Consider the following 20,114-nt stretch of genomic DNA (forward strand, 5'->3'; position numbering starts at 1 on the left):
GTCAGTTTTCTTGAATCATGCACTATAAATCATCAAGGATAAAAACCGGTTTAGAACAGCGTAAATAAAGGATACTTTTTGCGAAGTTTACGTGAAGCTGTGTATTTGTTAATCCAAGGTACTTGTTATCAAATTAATTTGATAAATTACTTGTTTAGAAAATAAAGTACAAGGTCACGTATTATTTTCATGTATAAGCAAAGAATTAATTTAATGATGAAATAATATAAAATGCATTTTAGTTAAAAAATTTTTTTAGATGTTTGAAAGTTTGCCCTATGGGGGCCTGGCTTATGGCTGGATTCCATTCACGGTTTGTATTTTATTTTCTATTATATGATAATCAGTTTTCTATATTAATTTGTCTATAGATCGTTCTATAATTTGTTTTCTGTTCCTAGATATCCATGTGCAACTCCAGATTATTATAATATTCTGGCTTCTGTTTTCAAATATCCATGTTCTCTAGATCGTTCTGATATTATGTCTTCTGTTCTCAATTATGTAATTTCCTAGAGAACGATTCTTTCTTTTGTTCTCTATTATCTATGTTTTCTAGATTGTTCTAATATTCTATCTTCTGTTCTCAATTATCTATGTTCTCTTGATTGTTCTAATATTCTATTTTCTGTTCTCAATTTTCTATGTTCTCTAGATTGTTCTGATATTCTGTCTTCTGTTCTCAATTATCTCTTCTCTAGATCGTTCTAATATTCTGTCTTCTGTTCTCAATTATCTATGTTCTCTATCACCGAGCAAGTCGGCCCAAATACACTGGATCAGCTGTAATTACAATTTTAGGTAAAGGCTCAATTTAGAATTTTTATTACAAAGAAATACTGTATATTATGAATGTCATAAGGAATTTTCCTTGGCGCTGCGGCAAGAGCAGTTCTGAAATATAGCAACAAAATATAATTAATTTGCGTTAAAATTCAAATATTTTATTTCTTAATGAAAGTCATAATGGTGTAAATAAAATTTCTTTTTTTTCTAATTTCTACTGATTGTCTTTTATTTATGAAGTAATGTAAGGTGATGTCACAAATTAGTAATGATCCAAATGTAAATTCTGTACAAACCGATTTTGTTTAAAATTTTTGCTTTATTTTCTAGGATTGTTCTTTGCCCTGGTTTCGTCTCTGCTTGTGCCTCTAGATGTGTTCCTTGTCTCCTACATGAAGAATACCGACGGTAATGTGATTTTACTTTTTATACAAATGGGCCTTTTAACGTAATTTTAAGTGCAGACTCTTTTAGTAAAGAGTGTCAGTTTCGATTTACAGCGATTTTTAGAACATTTTTTCGGAATCAAAAGAAACCATTGTTTTTTATCCGAAAAATGATAATTTTCAATGGCACATTTTATAATTATAAGAATATTTATATCGCAGAATGATGAACAAAAGGGTATCATCTGTATAAAATAAAGGTACTTAAAATCATGTCTTCTACAGGCCCTTTAAGCTGATTATGCTATCTGAACATGTTTGTAAGAAATCAGTGTTTTAATTTGAAAATTTTTCTATTCTAAACTTTGTCCGAAATTCTGGCGAACCCAAAAACTAAAAGATAGAAAACCTAAATTCGATTGAATTTAAACCAGGCAATGAATGCCTATGCTGGACATGGCGGGGGGGCCGGCACAGAATATCAAATATATGTTTTTATCCACAAATATTAGGACATAATAAAGTTGTTTGATTTTAAAATATCTAAAATCTCTCAAACATTCCCTTTCAGGTTCCTGGAAAGCCTGGGCAGAAACAGAGGAGGATCGAGACACAATCAAGGTTCTTATTTTCAATATTTTATTATTTTCTTAAATTGATTCCGATCCCCCTTTTGAAAATAATTTTTCCCTCAAAAAAAGTTTGAGTATTTTAATAGGCCATTTTTACAAATTTTGTGAAAAGAAAGAAAAATGAACAAATAAAATTGGTCAAATCTGAAGTACAAATTCAATCTTCAGATTGTCAGACTTCAACAACAAAAGGTCGTCATTATTGTCTCATTTTTTGTGTGTGACCTTGTAATAAAATTATTCAGAAACCTGATATATATTGTTTTATTTTAGAATTCAATTCTGTATTGCTACTACTTCTGCTATTCAGGAAATTTGATCATTTTTATCAATTAAAGATAATATGAAAAAATATAAAAATAAAAAAAATGAAAAAAAATAAAACTTAAAACTATCAAACAACAAAAGTACAAAACACGAAGCAAACCAAACAAAGCTAAGATAAGATAAGATAAAACAAACCTATAAAATAATGAAAACAATTTTTTTTTAAATGAAGAAAAAGTAAAATAAAATATATTTACCTTTCCACAAATTTTCAAAAAGTTAACTTATTTTGGAAGACTTAACTTTGATAAAAATTAAAAAATGATTAAACTGTAGTGGTTCTTGTATTCTGCTTTCTTCTCTTTCCAGCAACATTCTTCTTCCATAGTGTTCCCGCAGACCAGGATGAGGTATGTTTAGTGTACAATGTACACTGTACTCTGTGCACTGTACACTGTACACTGTACCCTGTACACTGTACACTGTACACTGTACATTGTACACTGTACACTGTACACTGTACACTGTACTGAGCCCAATATTTTAAGACAAGATATTGTTATGACACCTGAGGAACTATTGTGTTGAGTATCATTAATCTTAAATGCTTGATCTAGATATCCAATGTTAAATTAAATTTGAAGATAAATGCATGATCCCGCAAATAAAGTTATTTCACGGGATATTAATGAGAAGTTAGATTAATCCGTAGGTCTAGCATAAGATGGAGATCAATGCTTGATCCCAAGATTCACAACGCAAAACAATCTGACTTCCGGTTTGGTAAATGGGGTCAGACAATTTATCAGATAAATCATTATTTTTATTTATTTATTTATTTTTACTATTTTAATATTTTTATGATTATTTTTTATATTATTGTTATTATTTTCATTATTATCATTAGTTTCATTTTTATTATTATTATTATTTTCATTTTTATTATTATTGGTATTGCAGGAAGAACCCAGCTGTGGAGCTAAGTTGTGTAAATCCATCAAATTTACATTTGTCTCCCTTCTCCTCTTCTCATTTCTTGTAGTTGGAGGAATATTTATTCCATTTAACGGTATTTAATTTATTTATTTAATCTTTTTAACTGTATTTAATTTATTTATTCCATTTAACGGTATTTAATTGATTTATTCATTTCATTCAACGGTTTATATTAAATTAGTTTATTGCATTAAATGGTATTTAGTTCTATTTATTCACCTAAATATCATATCTATTAGTTATTTATCTATATCTATCTATCTATCTATATATCAGGAATGCCCCCAAGTAATGAGACTAGCTGGGAGAAGATTGAATGGTTCTTCTATGAACTGGACGCAAATAAGGTCATTATTATTATTATTATTATTATTATTATTCAGGGGGTATATATTTTCAAATTTTTTTCGCTTTGGGGAAAGTTAATGATTTTTTAATTAAAAATTATCAAAAAGAATGTAAAAACTTGCTTTTTGATATCCCATTTTCATCCCCCCCCCTATCATCGAAAATCATTGCCCCCACTAGCTGTTATTATTATCATTGTTGAGCAAGTGATTGTCCAAGTATTTTTATTTTTCAATTGACCCTTCATTTGAAGAGTTTTCTAAGCAAAAATAATGAAGATTTCTTAGTTTTTTTTTTGTCAGAAAATAGTTTCAAATTTCATCAACTTTATTATGTTCTGCATAACTCCGCCAGCAAATATCAATTTTCAGAAAGAAAAAATAGGATTTCCTCGTCATTTTTGCTCTGACGAAGGTTTTCAGAGTAGCGATGTGAATAGAGCATACCCCTTATCAATTTGAGGGTCACTTGAAATGACGAGGTTATTCAGAAAAACTTTAATGTCAAAATTGAAGGTCGAAAGATTAAATATTTGTCAACATGTAATTCGTTCTTGAGAAAAATAAACTTTTGCCTCAAACTCTATTTTTCTCATCTTTGTCACCTGATGGTGTAAAATTTTGAGGATTTGATATAGAAAAGTCATAATTTGAAATTTTAAAGGTCTTATCAGGTTGCAAAGGTTTAGAAAATCAGAGTATGTGAAGAGTTAAAGATTAGGAAAAATTCAATTTTTAATCTTAAACGATGAAGTTTTATGAAAAAGTATGTTATTTTTTAAGAATGACAAATAAAACCATATTTTAACAGGGAGAGGACTTATTGGTCTTCATTCTCAACGTTGTAAATCTGATAGGTATGTTTTAATTAATCAGAGAACGAATTTAAAGAATTTGAGCTACGTCGTTGAACCACCAACTGTCGGTTCAAATCTGAACCACCGATTCAAAATTAAAGATTAAGGAAGGATTTGAATCGTGTTTCTAACCGGCAGAAGGTAGTTCAGTCAGGTCTAGGCCTGGCCCAAGTTCTTTAAATTCGGTCTCAGTTAATTCTACTATTTTTACATTTAAAAAATCTAATTTTTCATGAATTCAGCATTTTTATCATGAAATCATTATTCGTTCGTATCATCCTTTTTCCTCATTTCATTTCATACATTTATTAATTTATAATTTCATTTATGTATTAAATCATGCTTTTATTCAACTATTATGTAATAATATATTATGCGTAGGAAGAAAGTGTAATAATCAAAATTATTGTTATAATATTGAAAGAAAAACCGTGGAATAATTTTGATTATTCACCGAAAGGCGCAGCCTGAGGTGAATAATGGTGGTATAATATGTAATATTTAGTGAATATAAAAAAATAATACTTTTGTATGAAAAACGAAGGCGTAAAAATGCCGGCCTATTTCTTGCGCGTCTTTAGTACAGAAATCCAAAAGTTGCTTATTTTAGTTATTAAATATCTGCACCATAATAACGCAGTTTGAATTGTTATTTTTGAGAATCATTGACGGCACTTAAAAAAATTACTTAAACAGTCCCTTTAACATATCTGTAAGCGTAAAGTCAAGTGACCGTTCATGCGAAGATGGCAATGCTCAATTTACAAGTATTTGGCTGAGTATGGTTTGAACAGATATCAATGTTTTTGTTCCTTGAAATTGTTCATTTTTATTTGGGGGTTCTCTGAAAAAGTTTCTCCTCCACATTCTTGACCTTTTCAAGGGTACAGTTGTGAATCGGGCATTGTCATTTTTCCATGGAGGGTCACTTGACATGAAGCTCACAGTCCCTTTAAATGTTTGATAAATATTATTAAAGGAATGATAATATTGATTATCTATACTGGGTTTGGTCTTTCTTCCTTCCCTTGGGGTATCCTGGCAGGCCGCAGGTGGGAAGTATTGATTAATTGATTGATTAATTGAGAAATCAATTAATAGGTTGGTTGATTGATTGATTGATTAGCTGATATTTGATTAATAAACTGATTGATTGGTTGATCTTTTTGATTGGTGGTTTTATTTTTACCTTGGTTGTTTTTTTATTTTTTGATTGATTTTCCTAAAGAATGATCGATTATTTATTTGATTTATGATCTGTTGATCTATTTAAACTAGATTTTATGGAACCCAACAGGAAACTAAACTTTAACTGTAAAATTCATCGATTATTGATTAATTGATTGATTGATTGATTGATTGATTGATTTGTTTAGAAACGTTGATGCTGAGAGAAGTTCTCTTCAAATCAGTATTCAGGAACTGGAATCTCAGGTAATGTCGATGGGGGGGGGGGGGTTAATTTTCTGGAAAAATAATTCTTCAAAACTCTTTCCTCCCCTCCCCTGTATTAAGAATATTTAGGGGATTCAATCGCTGAATCGGGAAAATAAAATACTTAAAAAAGAAAATAATAAGTTTTTGGTTTAAAGTTTTAATAAAATTAAATAGGTATTTCTTCAATTTTTCTTGTTGTTTTAGATAAATGAGATCAGGGTTAGAAATGGAAATAATTCCATTCCTCGCTTCGAGCAAAGTCAGTTAGATCGGCTAGAACAGCAGGTAAAGTGATAATTTAATTGGATATCATGGAATTTACTTTTTGATGTAGTGAAATTGAAATGAGAAAAGGCTTAAAATGAATTATATTTTTCCAATAAACATGAAGAATCTAAATCTAAATATTGAAATTATTCCTAATCGGTAAATACAGACTGGCAATAAAATGTGTTAAGAACCCTTTTATACACAGGCGCACCAAGATTATATTCAATTGAGGTTCTTTGTAAAAGTGACTGGCTGATTTTTGCTCAAAGAGAGAACGAGGAGAATTGCTCAGATAAAAGTTTAAAGGGTCGGACTTCAGTTACTATATTAGCGGAGGATCAGTTTAGAATTAGTCTGCAGTCCCCTAATTGAATTCATTATTAATAATTTGATCTATTTATTTATTGATCATTGATTGATTTAATTGATGGATTGATTGATTTGATTGATTTGATTGATTTGATTGATTTGATTGATTTGATTGATTAAATTTTACGTTTAATGTTGATTTAGATTATTTATTGAAAATCGATTGATCGAAAATATTTTAACCCATGTGGTTTTGTTTAGTTGATTAATTGATTGATTGATTGATTGATTGATTGATTGATTGATCAGGTTCGATTGTTACAAAGAGAGGAGAAGGATCTGGAGCAACGAGCCCGGAATATTATCAACCGTTGTAAACTCCTTTGCATGTAAGCACCAAATTAATCAAATTTGACCGACATTATTCTAAAATTTTCCTCTTTTATTATTTTATCTTTTTGTCTGTTTGCTTTCTCCCCATTTTTTTTAATATTCAATTTTCAAAAACCATGACTTAATATATTATGATTTTTTTGTGTAGGGGTTGGGGGGCATTAAGACTTAGACCACAATCCCCGATTCTATCTTATTCTTTTCTGTTTTATCCTAGGCCTTGTCGTATACTGATAGGAATATTGTTCACTGGTTTTGGATTCATTATCTTTCTATCTCTTCTGTTGGAGAATATTGATAAGGTTAGTGAAGAAATTAGTTATGTTCTCAGACAGAGATTAATAATTATTTCAAATAGGGATAATTTTAATTTTACGTTAAAAGAGGGTAAAATCAACTTTATGAAAATTTATTAAATTAAACCATTAATGTATTTTTCCTTCAGGTTTTTTTAATGAAAATTTTAACAAATTGAGCGATAGCGTTTTTACGATGTGCCATAAAGCATTAAACTCTTAGTATTTGGGTCAGGGGGGTCAAGTTTTAGGTGTTCAGATTTATCCCCCCGAAACACTTGTTCATTTTCGTATAAAAGATTCGTCCATTAAAATATCTTACTTTTAGTGATTGTAAGTGTAAATTCAAGTGACCCTTTATACAAAGTTGGTAATATTTACAACATTTGACTTATCATTGAGGCCGGAGAACTCTGTATGTTAATATCGCAGATAGTGTTTGAATTGCTGATAACCTAGAGCGTACCTACAAAGAATTTACCTGGATAAGTTCGACATCCTTCATCTAAAGATTAAAGGGTACTGTTGTGAATCGGACATTCCTATCTACACTTAAAATTACGCCTACAGTCACAGAAATAAATCGGTTTTTTTGTTAAGGCAATACACTCTGAAGGACCGTACTCTGGGTATACACTTGTCAACGGAACTATTCCTAATCCCCTTGACGTAGTTCTTGTTCTAACACAGAATATATTCCCACTCGACTATATTCTTTACACAGCGTTGGTAATATATTTATTCTTCATTTATTTATTTCATTTAATCATTCATTCATTCATTCATTCATTCATTAATTCATCCTCTTGACGTAGTTCTAGTCCTAGCATATAATATATTATTCTATACACAGCCTTGGTAATATATTTATTCCTCAACCTTAATTTACCTATTAATTCTTTTACTTAATCATTCATTCATAAATTTGTTTATACCATTATCAACTCATCTATGCATTCATTCATTCTTTCATTCTTTACCTCATTTCTTCATGCTTTCTTTTAATAAAATCAACATTTTGCTATCTTATTTTTTTTCTCGTTTTCCACACATTCATCTTATTTCCTTGTTTTACATAGTATTGCTGTTCTTGATTGATACTTTAACTATTGGAATTCTTTTTAATTCCTATTCCTAGAAATTATTCAATGAAAGGAGTACGAACTATTGGAATACTCTAATTTCGTGTTTACACCAACTGTTGGAATTCTTTAAGTTCCTACTCCAGATTTTGAGCTCTTGGAATTCGCAAATTCCTTTTTTAGATATTATTCCTGGTTTTGAGTTCTATGAAAGGAATAAAAAGTGTTGGAATAAGATTCTTCTGTGTCTCTCTTTACAAAATCAGGTATAAAATAAAAATTATGGAGGGTTTTCTATTTTTTATTTCTAAGTATAGAAATAGAATTTTTAAATGAACTGTTAACGTAATTTAAAGTGACCCTCCCTTGCTAGAGTAACACGTCTGATTCACAATGGTGCACTTAAAAGCTTTGTCTGATTAAGTATGAACTGTATCATATATCCACGTTGTGTTTTTGAAAACTGATTATTTTTATTTGTGGTTCCTCTACAAAAGTTCCTTGGCTATCTCTTGCTTCAAAATCAACGGAGAAATTAATAGAAAGAAAAAATTTTCAAGGGAAAAAAACGATGTTATCTTCCACTATATACATTATCTTCCACTATATACATTATAGGGGGGGGGACTCTTTGATATTTAATCCACCAAAGTGAATTTTCTCACAACAATCTCAGACAGATAAAATTCATCAAAAAAACATTAAATAGGACATTCTAACATAATTGAGAGGAAATAAATTTCGGTGAACATCTAAACAATTTGTTGTTAAATTAAAAGCTTTAAATTTGATGTAAAATCCCATATTTCTGATTTAATTTGAAAATGTTTAACCCTGTTTAATTCCTAATTTTAATTGATCCTCAATCTTGAGGAATAATGTTAAAGAAATTGTCGGGTTTCTTGGTTTAAAACTTTTAAATTCTGATAATTACTATATGTTTTCCTGCAGTAGAAATGCGCAAGTCACATTTGAAGACGTTAAAAAATGCAGTTTTCAAAATTATAAACATTTTAAAAAGAGATGATTTTGTCCCCAGGACATGATCGGGTTGTTACGATCGAATCTAGGAATTTTTCTATTACGAAAGTTTACTTCTGTATAGGTGTTTTTCTAATGATCTGCCAGGGTTGTAAACGGGCAGCACATTCATCCATCCACGCTTCATTTATTATGAGAAGATTCCAGCTGCCTAAGGGCTTTTTAGGTCTGAGAAAAGTAGATTGCAAGAATTTTTCTGATATAGTGGAATGAGGGCTGCCTTACAGATAGGAAACATCACACTCATTGCTCCCTATGGCTGGCAACCATATACTCTCCCTGCTTATCAACCTTTCCTCTCTTCATTATCATTCACTTGGATCAATCCATTTTCAAGCTTCTTTCTTGTTGAGTAGAAAGCACGCACCCTTTCGCTGCGAGAGATGTTGACAGCCGCCCCTCTGTCCTCCTAAATCCGCCAGGTGGTCATAACTACTTAAACAGATGTTGGCTTCAGCTGATTTTGAAACCACAGATTTGTGAGAAGTGGGGGAATCAAACCAGTTAACATCAATCTGGACACCAATCCAGTTACTGGCTGCGGACAAGTGTGCTTAACTTTAGTGATCTAACTAGAACAGGTGTCACACACTAGCCACCCCACCCCGTAAACTAGCCAACCCACTCCACAAAACTAGCCACCCCAGCCCACAAACTAGCCAACCCACCCCGCANAACCCATCCCGCAAACTAGCCAACCCACCCCACAAACTAGCCAACCTACTCCGCAAAACTAGCCACCCCACACCATTGTAAACATTTATCTAATTCATGCTTAATCAGACAAATCTTGTAAGGGTACTGGGCATTGCCATCTTTGCATCGAGGGTCACTCAAATTATGCTTACAGTCCCTTTAACCCTGTTTGAATGTTTAGTTTGATGTATATTATCATGGCTCTGAACGTGATAATGTTCTCTCTAGTTCCTAACTATACTATGTTTGGAAACCAGGTACATTCATTCATCCTTTCATCCTTTTATCTATTCATCATTTTTCATCTGTATACTTCAGATCTATATTTATTTATCCATCAATCTATCTATGTATTTATCTATCTATAAACAATGTTTATCCGTCTATTTTATCTATTTATCCATTTATCTATCTATTTATCCATCAATCTATCTATATCTGTATACTTCAGCACTATTCTATCTGTCTATTTTTCAATCTATCTATATATCTATTTGTCTTTCTACCATCAATCTATCTATATATCTGTAAGGCTATTTATCTATCCGTCTTTCTATATATCTTTCTATATATCTTTCTATCCATCTTTCTATCCATCTTTCTATCCATCTTTCTATCTACAATTGACTAAATAATTATATATTTCAGCACTATCGTCACAACACAACTGATAATACCACAGTAGTAGAACGCTGTGGCGCAACATCATTTCCAGAAAAAAAGGTGAAAAATATTTTTTCATGTTCACTTCCATAGGCGTATTCAGGAATTTGTCCATAGGGGGGGGGGGGGAGGAATAATGTTTTCTTTCTTTCTAGGAGGTCAGCTCTCATAGGGGCCCTATACCACCCTGAAAACCATATATTTTACTGATCTAGGGGGGGGGGGCTCAGCCTCCCTAGCCCCCCTCAATACACCTCTGTTCACATAATTTTATTTCTTCCTTCTTCTCTCAACCCTTCCGTCTCTTCTTTTTCTTTCCGTTCTTCTCTTTCTATCTGTATATTCTTCTCTAAAAATTCTCTTTAGGTCTTTTCTTATCTCTCATTTCTTTCCATTCTTCTCCAAACGTATTATTTTCTCCTTATTCTTATTATCCTCCTCCATCTCTCTTTCTTCTCTTTTGTTTCTTTCTCTTTTATGTTTCATAGCATTTCTGTCCTCTCTTCCTTAAACGTTTACTTTAATTCGAATTTATAATTTCCTGCCCTATCTCCTTTATCGACTCTCTTCTCTATATTTTTACTTTTCGCTTCTTTCTCAGAAACTTTTTTCTCTCTTTCTCTGAACCCTATTTTTCTCCTTTTTTCCTTTTTGTCCGTTCTCTGCTTTCTCTGATATCTGTTGTTTAATATTTTTTTTCCTGTTTTTTCCTGTTAAAAATCTAAGAATGAATGTACAGGGTTATCCACAAATGATGAGACTGTAAAGACTTTAAACTCTTCAAATATGATAATTCCAAGGTTTTATTAAGTCTTCTGCCTTAATTATGGTCTTTGAATGGCTTATTTAATGGTTTGTCAAAAAAAAAGAATCAAGTTGAAACAGTTGCAGGGAATCATGTACATAACAAAACGAACAATATAATGTCCGTACAGTACAGTACAGGACAGTACAGTACAGCTATCAAAGCTCTTCTGCTGCAGTAGTTTTACATATATTTAATGTACTAATGTTTTGTTATGTTATCTGTTATTATTTTTAATTACTGCAGAAAAAAATAGGATTTGATTTGATTTTGGATAAAGAAACATTAAACATTAAATTATTTGTTTCAGGATAATTGTGTTCCATCAAGAATATCTGTTCTACTCCTTTCCTTCCACTACAAGGTTAATATTTCTTACTAAAGAGACTGCTCTTGTAGTTCCAAGTGACCCCCCCCCCCCACATAAAGAGGGCATGGCCGATTCACAACGTCGTTACACTTTAAACCTTTATCTGATCAACAAATTTGAAGAAATCATCGATTATTCATCATTATTCTGCAAAAAACTTTTATAGAGAAATCACACTTGGAATATATTATTTTTTCAAAGTTAAAATAATGGATGCCCCCCCCTCTACTTGAAATTACGTCAGACAGTCCATTGGAGATGAATGGGGGGGGGGGAGGGGGTAAATCCCCCTCTTTGAGCGCCCCTTTACCCCTTTGCTGATAATCTTTTTTAAATTATAATGATTTTTAAATCATAGTTTTCAATGTAAATTTAGAAGATCTGCTGTCTGATCTTCAAAACAAAGATAATGTCTTAATCATTTATTATAATTATAAATCGTTATCGTTATCGTTATCATTGGCATTGGCATTGTTATTGCCATTGTTTTCGTCATTTTTATCACCATTGTTAATCTTCATTCCTATCATTATTATTGTTATCAACATTGTTATTATCATTATTTTAGGCCTGGATTTTCGGAGCAGCATACTACTGGTTAACCTGGGTTCTCCTAGGTACAGTGGTCGGCCTCTATATCAATACAATGAAGACGACTTTTTATTAATAATGTGAATTTCAAATAGAAGTTTACATGTAAACAAAGAGAAATTGTTAATTGACAAATTCTCTTTGTTAGCATGTTTATGTGTCTCAGCTGTTTGAAAGTTGGAAGAAATAAAAATTAAGATAGTAGGTTGTCTTCACTGTACTGATGTATACGAAATATGAAATATTCATGCATTATTATGATATGATTTTATTAAATATCAATTAACAGTCTTGGTTAAGATTTTTGTATTTTTGTCAAACTTTTTAAATGAAACAATGACTTACTATTTTAAACAAAAAAATAAGCTTTTGTTGGAAAAAAATCTAAATTTTTAAAATTTTAACTGTAGAGTTTATTATTATTTCATAAATATGGAAATTATGTTATTTTTAGTCGCTGTTGTTTTGGGGTCATTTTATACCCTCTACAATCTAAGGTATTATTCTAATCTAATTCGTTACCTTTGCGCCATTTTTTTTAAAAATCAAAACATTGGGTAACCTTTTTTTTGGAATTCATTTAATAGGATTATTCATATTTTTCATAATTTATGCAACAGTTTACGTTCACAAAATTTTAAGTGACACACTTCTTAATTAAGTGTTCGATTCACAACACCTGTACCTGGGTAAATTTGAAGATGATATTGCTGTTTTTCGGTCTTGTAAAGTGTTAATTCTGAAAATTATCTTCATCGTTTTCCTGCAGCACAATTCGGTAACCAACAATCGAAAATTATCCGTTTTCAGCCAAAAAAAAGAACCTCTCACTAGCTCTGATATCAGACAAAGGATTATCGGGTACCGTTGTGAATCGGAGAGTTACTTGAAATTACGACTCCATTGAGGGACAGAGGTGTATTGGCAGGTTCGACATGAACCTCGCGAAATGGTCTCCAAACCGCAGGTTTTGCAGAACGCCCTCCGAGCCCCGCAAAACAATCTCCTCCAGTCCCTTAACCATTAAAATAGCAAAAGATTTTTATGATATTCTTGTTGTACTAGGCGTCCTAGAAGACAAGAGGAGGAAGAAGAAGATCTGATTAGTACTTAAAGAGAACCATAATCGTATATCGATTAGGAATTAAATAATCCGAAAATTTTCAATGGAGATGATTCTGACTTCTGCAATTTTTTTAACAAACTTCATAAGTCTTTGCTTGTCACTGAATGATTATTATTATTATTATATCTAAAAAAATGTGTGTTTACAGAAAATTTAAACAAACAATCTCTCTTTATCACATTTCGTATTTCTATTAAATCAAATTACTCACATTAATTGTACAGTATTTTTAAAATATGAGATCTGGAAAATATTTAGTTTTTATCTTAATCTATTTTTGAAAGCAGACCCTCAAAAAATAATTGGCAATGCTGAACTATTTAAGACAACCCTCGGTATGCAAATGAATGCAATACATTTTATTAAAAGATGATTAAAAGATACTTAACATAAATTATCATAATGACATCCAGAGGCGTATTCAATCTTTCATCTAGGAGGCGGGAATTAGATTTGTAAAATATTGGATTCAAGGAGAAAAACAATTCTTTCATCTGTTCTTTAAATTTTTAATATTTTTGACAGGGAGAAATTAAATTTATTAAAGAGAAGCGGTCCCTTAATGAAATGAATTAAGGTTTGGGCATTACAACCACCCCCCCCCCCCACTGTATACAACTTTTATGACATTCAAGCATTTTTTTTCTTTCCTTTAAAGGGACTGTAAAGGAAAAATGAAAGGGGGTATAGGATGAAAGCTGAGGTTCTCAGCTTTTGATCGATACCATAAAAGACATCTATCTGATGTTCCTGTCTCGAGAAATTGACATAAAACTGTGTCGAAATTATACCAAAACGGGCATATGCCAGATTTGGTATAAAAGTTGTAGTATTAAATATATCATATTAAAAAAATACGCCACCAATATAAAAACGCCCAGATTTAACAGGAAGCTGAGAACCTCAGCTTTGCTTCTGTTATAATTTTATTTTTTTATTTTCCATTTCTAACAGATATAATTGATTAAAATCTTTTATCGTCGCTTCTGTGGATTTTTCACAACTAAGACGACCGAAAATCAATCAATAAATCATGCGTCAGAAATATTTAGAATAAGTTACTCTTAGTCTTGCATTATAGTCCCATGTTTACGCCAATGGAGTTCTTGAATGGATTTTTTAACTATTGAATTAACTTATCCAAGTGGATTATATGAACTGACTCTAAAGTGAGTCAAGTAAAGCTTATATATCTAGCATTCATTCAAGATTCTCCTATTTTAGAAAAAGAAAACAAATATTTAAAAAGTTGTATAGAGTTCATTCTGATTGGTTAGAAGAAAAATCCATAATTCATATTATGTGTGGGATATTGGAGGTTCCCAACTCATACTCTATGAATTCTAAACCTCCATCCTCGGAGACTGGAACCTCTGGCTCCACATCCTCTGACCTCTGAGGCTCTGGGACTCCATTCCCCTAAACCTCGGTCCTCGGAGATTCTAAGCCTCTGTCCTCGGAGACTGGAATCTCTGGCTCTACATCCTCTAACCTCCATCCTCTGAAACTGGTAGTCTTTTGGCTCCATAATCTCCATCCTTCCTTAAACTCCTAAGGGCATGAGAAGGAGTTTCAAGATGGAACCTGGAGATTTCTTTCAACTATTCACTTTCTTCACATTCCATTTGTTGACTCTTTCTTTTCTCCAACTCTTTTCTTTGAGCCTGGAATTATAATTAAAGTTAGAAACTGTTATGAATTTCTTTCATATACATATTATTCCTTCTACACCATTTCTGTCTCCTACTGAATTTTTTTTTTTTCTTCTCTCTCTCTCTTTTTCTTCTAGTTTTCATTAAAAAAAATAAGTATTATACCTGGGCCAATGCTTTTTGGAACATAATTACATTCTCCAGTGCCACTGTTGGTCCCAGTACTTTGGGTATGAACAAGTGTAGCTGCTCGAGGTTCATTTTTTGAATGCGAGCTAAATCTGATGCTCTATAATCATGTTTAGATAAGTGTTCTTGTGAGCACTCAGTAAAAGTTTTAGGAGCCGTGTAGCCCAGAAATAAGTTACTGGATATTCTTATGGCTGGCTTTTCACTGGTGTAATCTATAACTGCATATGTTTCTTGTTTATGAACAAAAAAAGTAATAGCTGGTAAGAAGTCAACTAAGTCAGAATTATCACCAAAAATGAGAGGTTCAGGTTTGTCTTTAGATAGGATGAAAATTTGGAGTTCCCGGGTAGATGTGAACCAAGCGGTTTTATTTCGGAAGTTTCTCACAAAGTTTTTCCCTATATCTGTTGACAATAGTTCTGTTTTATGGATTTTCTTATGATTGATTTGTAAAAGATGTTGGACCAGATCCAACATTGCTGGAATATTCATTCTGGAAAGGAGAAAATAAATATTGATATCATATCGTGCATAAATATATATATACAAACTCAAATTACGTTTATACAATTACTGTTGCAGGATAAGAGAAAAGTTTAGTTGCGGGGGGGGGGGGTTTAAATAATTTTATTTGAAAATTCCAGACTTATTTTAAGCAATGGAATGATATTTCTCAGTATTTGCTCATTATCATACTCTGGGTATTTAAATTTTATCATTCCGATTAAATTCCTTCTCTTATAATATTTGTTCAAGTCTGCTATACTGAAAGTCTTATCTTTTAGTAGTTTTTCATATAATGGGGAATTTTTCCTTAAGTATACAAAATTGTTTGTGTGAGTACAAGATATTTCATAAAATGCATTGTTTCCATGTATTTTACATAATCTATTATGTTTTAAAAGGTTTTTAATTAAAAAGGTTGGCAGTTTTAAAATCTTAATTACATCTCTAGCTCCTGTATAGTCAAAATGTCTCATATTTTTTCTCAGCTTGGTTTGTATTGAAATATTTACATGCAAATGCTTTATGCAAATTGTTTGTAATGAAAGGACGGAATGAGGAAAGGTTTCGATTGAACATTTTTTACAGTTAAAAAAAAGTGATTCAATTTTTTAATAAGTTTTACTTCTTGCACATATTGTGAAATACACTTATTCCAATAAACAACATTTTTTATCATTGTATTTTTGATTAAAAATAAAAAGTGTTTTTCTGAGTGTTTCTCTTTTAAGGAAGATTAAACAAAAACTCTGCCTTCCTGATAAGGTTGACAGGCTCTCTTATTTCCAGCGCCTGCAATTGAAAAACATATAACCTAGAAATGATAGCTTTAGGCAGCTAGAAACTATGTACATTACTAGTACATATAGAGTTCTCCCCACAGCAACAACAATTCACATATTTGGGATTATAAATTGTCAGGAGGCAGGAAACTTTTGGAAATTTTGAAACTTAGTTTGGAAAGGAAAAATTTGCTAAAGTAAGGAGGAAAATGTTTGTTTTTGTCTTTTTTTTTTTGAAAAATAACTTCAAAAACAAAAGTTACCTGAAATCAGTGTAGAAGTAGCGCAAGATGTTGGGAGTAGATTTCAATTTGTACAAGCATGAAAGAACTGCGTCTTCTGTTAGCGAAATGTATCAGGCCAAGGGTACATCCGGGGTTGTTACAACCATAGAAGATATAGCAAGGAAGGAATGTAGAAGTATGAACATGGAGAATATTTTGAGCCAGGAGATGGAATCTTTTGATGATGTGGAGACTGAGTTGGAAATTGAAAAGATGCAATCTGAGTTGGAATTTTTTGAAGCAAAAACCGACGCTAATAGCAACATAGATTTTGGAGCTGCGGATGTTGGGGACGGAAGTAGCAAACTGGAGGAAGGTGTATGGGATTTTGGCGGTGTAATGAAAAGATGGAATAACGCTGTCATTGAATATTGGGGTTTGTGGTTGATAATGTTTGCTGTATTGTGGTTGGTTTGGAGGCTTGTTACGTATATGGGTGAGTATGAATAATTAATTAATTAGGGGGGGAAAAGAGTTAAAGCATACTTTATGTAATTTTAGGTAAATTGCGGAAATTTTTAAGGGAAAGAAGGAATCAAAGGAGGAGAGCTCGAATTGAGAATATACCTTTGCCTATAATTAGAAATCCTGTTGAGATGAATAATCCAATAATTGCCTCTGGGAATTTACCTACAGGAGAGGGGTTGCGTAGGTCTGATGATTATTATGTGCTGGTGATAGGAAAAGGATTTGGTGCACAGCACATGTGCGTCTCAGGGCAATATTTACCCGGTCACATAGAGTAAAGGTTGTGTCTTGGCCCAAGAACAGAGTTTCTGGGGGAGACTGGCCGAGGACTATTGGCCTATGATAAATTTGTTTTGTTTCTTGTATTTTCTGCAGGATTAAAGAAATCGCCATTGGAAAGCTGTCACATAAAGCTTCCAAGTGTTCATTGAAAAATTCTAGGTGGGTTGAGGGGTTGTAGGGAGCGACTAATGAAAAGAGATCAACTTCGATGACAATAGTACAAGCTTTGAGGTTAGACATCACTATGTTGAGGTGGTCTAACAAGTTATGACATAGGTGGTTCGACTCAACCCAGTCAGGGTGAGTGGGGGCAAGCCCTAAGCTGGGGTTTACTGTAGGAAAAAGGAAGTGTGTCAAGAGTATTGTAGATCGGAAGGTATGGGAGAGGTTTGTGAATTTAAAGCCGATCAAGTTGACCCCACTCGTGAATAACAGGTTCATTCCACAGGTGATAAGACCTTCCTTGGTATCCACAGATTGGAGGAAAGTTTTGCTGTTTGGGTGAGGTTTGCTGGGGGTGTACAAGTTTACACTGGGCGGCATGTTTGGTTCAGGAACATAGGATTCTAACCGAACCAACATCTTAGCTAGAGCTTCTTCAATTTTATATTGGGTTAACAAATACTTATTTTTCCCCAATATACCTTGCTGGCTAAGATACAAGGATTTGTCCATATTCTGCAAGAGACATTGGATGACCCGTCGGTCAGCCTGGTCCAATATTTTATCCCAAAATACCAGTGGGTACAAATCAGAGGTCTGGGGACTCAAGGCAGCCCCTTTTCCTGCAATGTAAGAGTCCACAGTTTTGGGCAGCGTGTTGTGATGAAACACTATGGTAGGACCCAGACAATTTAGCATATCAGCAGGGGAACGCAAAGAGAATAAATCTTTGTCCCTGCCTCTTGTCACAACAGTAGTTTGTTGTTTAGTCAAACCTCTCGTCAAAAGATGCATGTCTTTGCGCCTATGTGGGGTGGGGGTTAGCATATGTCCGATAGCCTTATAAATACTCAAAGGAGGACAGATACCGTCAGATACTAGGAGAAGATATCTGTCATCTGTGAGTCTGTAGGTTGTTCTGTGTTGTGGTTTGAAAAGTACTTATCTGTATCCTGCATAGTATAATTTGAAACCTCCTGGCTTGAAGTAGCTTGCAACTGTACAGTTAGAGCAGAACCCAAGGTTGAGGGAACTATGTAGTTTGGCGGGCTTTGTGGCAGGAATGCAGGAGTAGAGGCTGATGGTAAAGGTGGAGGAGGAGACGGTGGAGGAGGTGGAATAGGAGAAGGAGGAGGAGGCGGAGGAGAAGGTTGAGGAGGAGGGGGTAAGGGTAGGGAAGAGGAAGCAGGATTAGTAGGAGGTAGTATGGGGGGCAGCGAAATATCCAACAACCAATCATCCATCTAAAGTAGAAGAAACTTTAGTACCAACAACAAAAGGAATAAAGATGAAGGAATGGCTTCAAAGATAAGAAATAGAACAGATAGATGATGTTACATAAAAAAATAAAATAATTATGCAGAATGGCCAAATTATAAAGAAAATAATTCCAATTCTAAAAAATGTGCTGAGCACACAAGGGCTTATACTTAATTGTGCTTACAATATTATTATATCAAAATATATACATATTTGTCTAGACATATTTGTCTTGATTGTGTAAAAAGGAATGAATAAAATCCTCATCTTTTTGTTTATTGTTTTCAAAGCAGTCTGTCATCAATCTGAATTTCATTATGCTCTTTTTCAGTTTCTCACAATCTTGATTTCTGATATCCATTTCATCTGACAATTGACATCCATATGCATATTGGATGCTGCGCAAAGAAATAAAGAAAGAGTTTTTAACTTTATTCTCTGGATATCCCAATAAGGTGGATTGTAGATATGAAGGCTCTTTTACAGGCAGGAGTTGATAGGGGGGTTGCAATAAAGATCTGGGAATGTACTTGTCATGAAGATATAAAGGGACAGATTTATAACACAATTGATGATCAAAAATAATCCTATCAACTGGGTCATCTAATATAAGATGGTCAGGGATGTAAGGTGTGTGTTTTGAGTGTTGGAGCTGGCCTAGTACAGCTGCATAATTTCCCTTATCAGAGGCATCTACAAGGAGTACTTTCTTTGCATTTGGATCTACTAGGTTGCTATAAAGGGGGGTAGATGTCAAAAGTATCTTAAGTTTTTCAAACGCCTCCCTATGGTGTGGTTGTGGATTATACGGTGTAGTAGAACTATGAAGTGGGTTTAAAACTTTCATAATTACTTTTGGACAACACAAAGAAATTGTCTGGAACAATCCAAGGAAAGATCTTATAGCTTTTAAATTGGTAGGAAAAGGGGTAGCTAATAGCTTTGATTTCGGTTTTTGATCCGGATGCAATTGATTGTACTGAATATTCCATCCTAAAAATTGGATTGAAGTTTGCCTAAATTTACTTTTTTCAAAACTAAATTTTGCCGAGTGAAAGTTGAGCCGGCCCATAATTTTGTCAACTAGCTTGTAATGCTGGTCAACTGTTTCAGCATAGGTGGAATATGGTGGTGTGGCTATTAATAAATCGTCATAAAAGATATGGACTCCAGGGATT

General features: G+C 32.8%; 2 protein-coding genes across 3 annotated transcripts; one reads left to right on the plus strand and one right to left on the minus strand.

Moving 5' to 3' along the window:
* The first annotated feature begins 14 nt into the window (after nucleotides 1–14).
* On the plus strand, nucleotides 15–13,928 carry LOC111715056 (probable lysosomal cobalamin transporter). 2 transcript variants are annotated; one of them, XM_023490298.1, is made up of 23 exons: nucleotides 15–118; nucleotides 260–313; nucleotides 702–801; nucleotides 1,117–1,194; nucleotides 1,744–1,793; nucleotides 2,078–2,114; nucleotides 2,408–2,481; nucleotides 3,032–3,140; nucleotides 3,344–3,414; nucleotides 4,226–4,271; nucleotides 5,251–5,323; nucleotides 5,648–5,705; nucleotides 5,913–5,993; nucleotides 6,597–6,676; nucleotides 6,898–6,982; nucleotides 7,577–7,705; nucleotides 8,242–8,324; nucleotides 9,977–10,052; nucleotides 10,444–10,518; nucleotides 11,574–11,627; nucleotides 12,202–12,250; nucleotides 12,679–12,721; nucleotides 13,290–13,928. In XM_023490298.1, exons 2-23 carry the CDS (start codon nucleotides 260–262, stop codon nucleotides 13,336–13,338), a joined length of 1,554 nt encoding a protein of 517 aa, XP_023346066.1. In that variant the 5' UTR covers nucleotides 15–118; the 3' UTR covers nucleotides 13,339–13,928. The 2 variants fall into 2 exon arrangements, with proteins under 2 accessions (XP_023346066.1, XP_023346067.1); XM_023490299.1 differs by lacking the exons at nucleotides 12,679–12,721; nucleotides 13,290–13,928 and having other exon boundaries at nucleotides 10,444–10,517; nucleotides 11,572–11,627; nucleotides 12,202–12,230.
* Nucleotides 13,929–18,554: 4,626 nt separating this feature from the next.
* LOC111715059 (sulfated surface glycoprotein 185-like) lies at nucleotides 18,555–19,326 on the minus strand. Its single transcript, XM_023490301.1, has 2 exons — nucleotides 19,276–19,326; nucleotides 18,555–18,920 (listed from the first exon to the last, which is right to left on the minus strand). The coding sequence occupies exons 1-2, from the start codon at nucleotides 19,324–19,326 to the stop codon at nucleotides 18,555–18,557; spliced, it is 417 nt and encodes a 138-aa protein (XP_023346069.1).
* Nucleotides 19,327–20,114: the final 788 nt, after the last annotated feature.

The sequence above is a fragment of the Eurytemora carolleeae genome, unplaced genomic scaffold, assembly GCF_000591075.1.
Source record: "Eurytemora carolleeae unplaced genomic scaffold, Eaff_2.0 scaffold1704, whole genome shotgun sequence".
Lineage (NCBI taxonomy): Eukaryota > Metazoa > Arthropoda > Copepoda > Calanoida > Temoridae > Eurytemora > Eurytemora carolleeae.

Bases quoted from the DNA above. Each gene is read 5' to 3' on its own strand.
- LOC111715056 (XM_023490298.1), top strand. From the start codon at position 260: ATGTTTGAAAGTTTGCCCTATGGGGGCCTGGCTTATGGCTGGATTCCA. The intron at 3,141-3,343 runs GTATTTAATTTA...TCTATATATCAG, and splicing joins AATATTTATTCCATTTAACG to GAATGCCCCCAAGTAATGAG. The intron at 11,628-12,201 runs GTTAATATTTCT...TCATTATTTTAG, and splicing joins TCCTTTCCTTCCACTACAAG to GCCTGGATTTTCGGAGCAGC.
- LOC111715059 (XM_023490301.1), bottom strand. From the start codon at position 19,326: ATGCATATGGATGTCAATTGTCAGATGAAATGGATATCAGAAATCAAG. The intron at 18,921-19,275 runs GTGAGAAACTGA...CTTCTACTTTAG, and splicing joins GGATATCAGAAATCAAGATT to ATGGATGATTGGTTGTTGGA.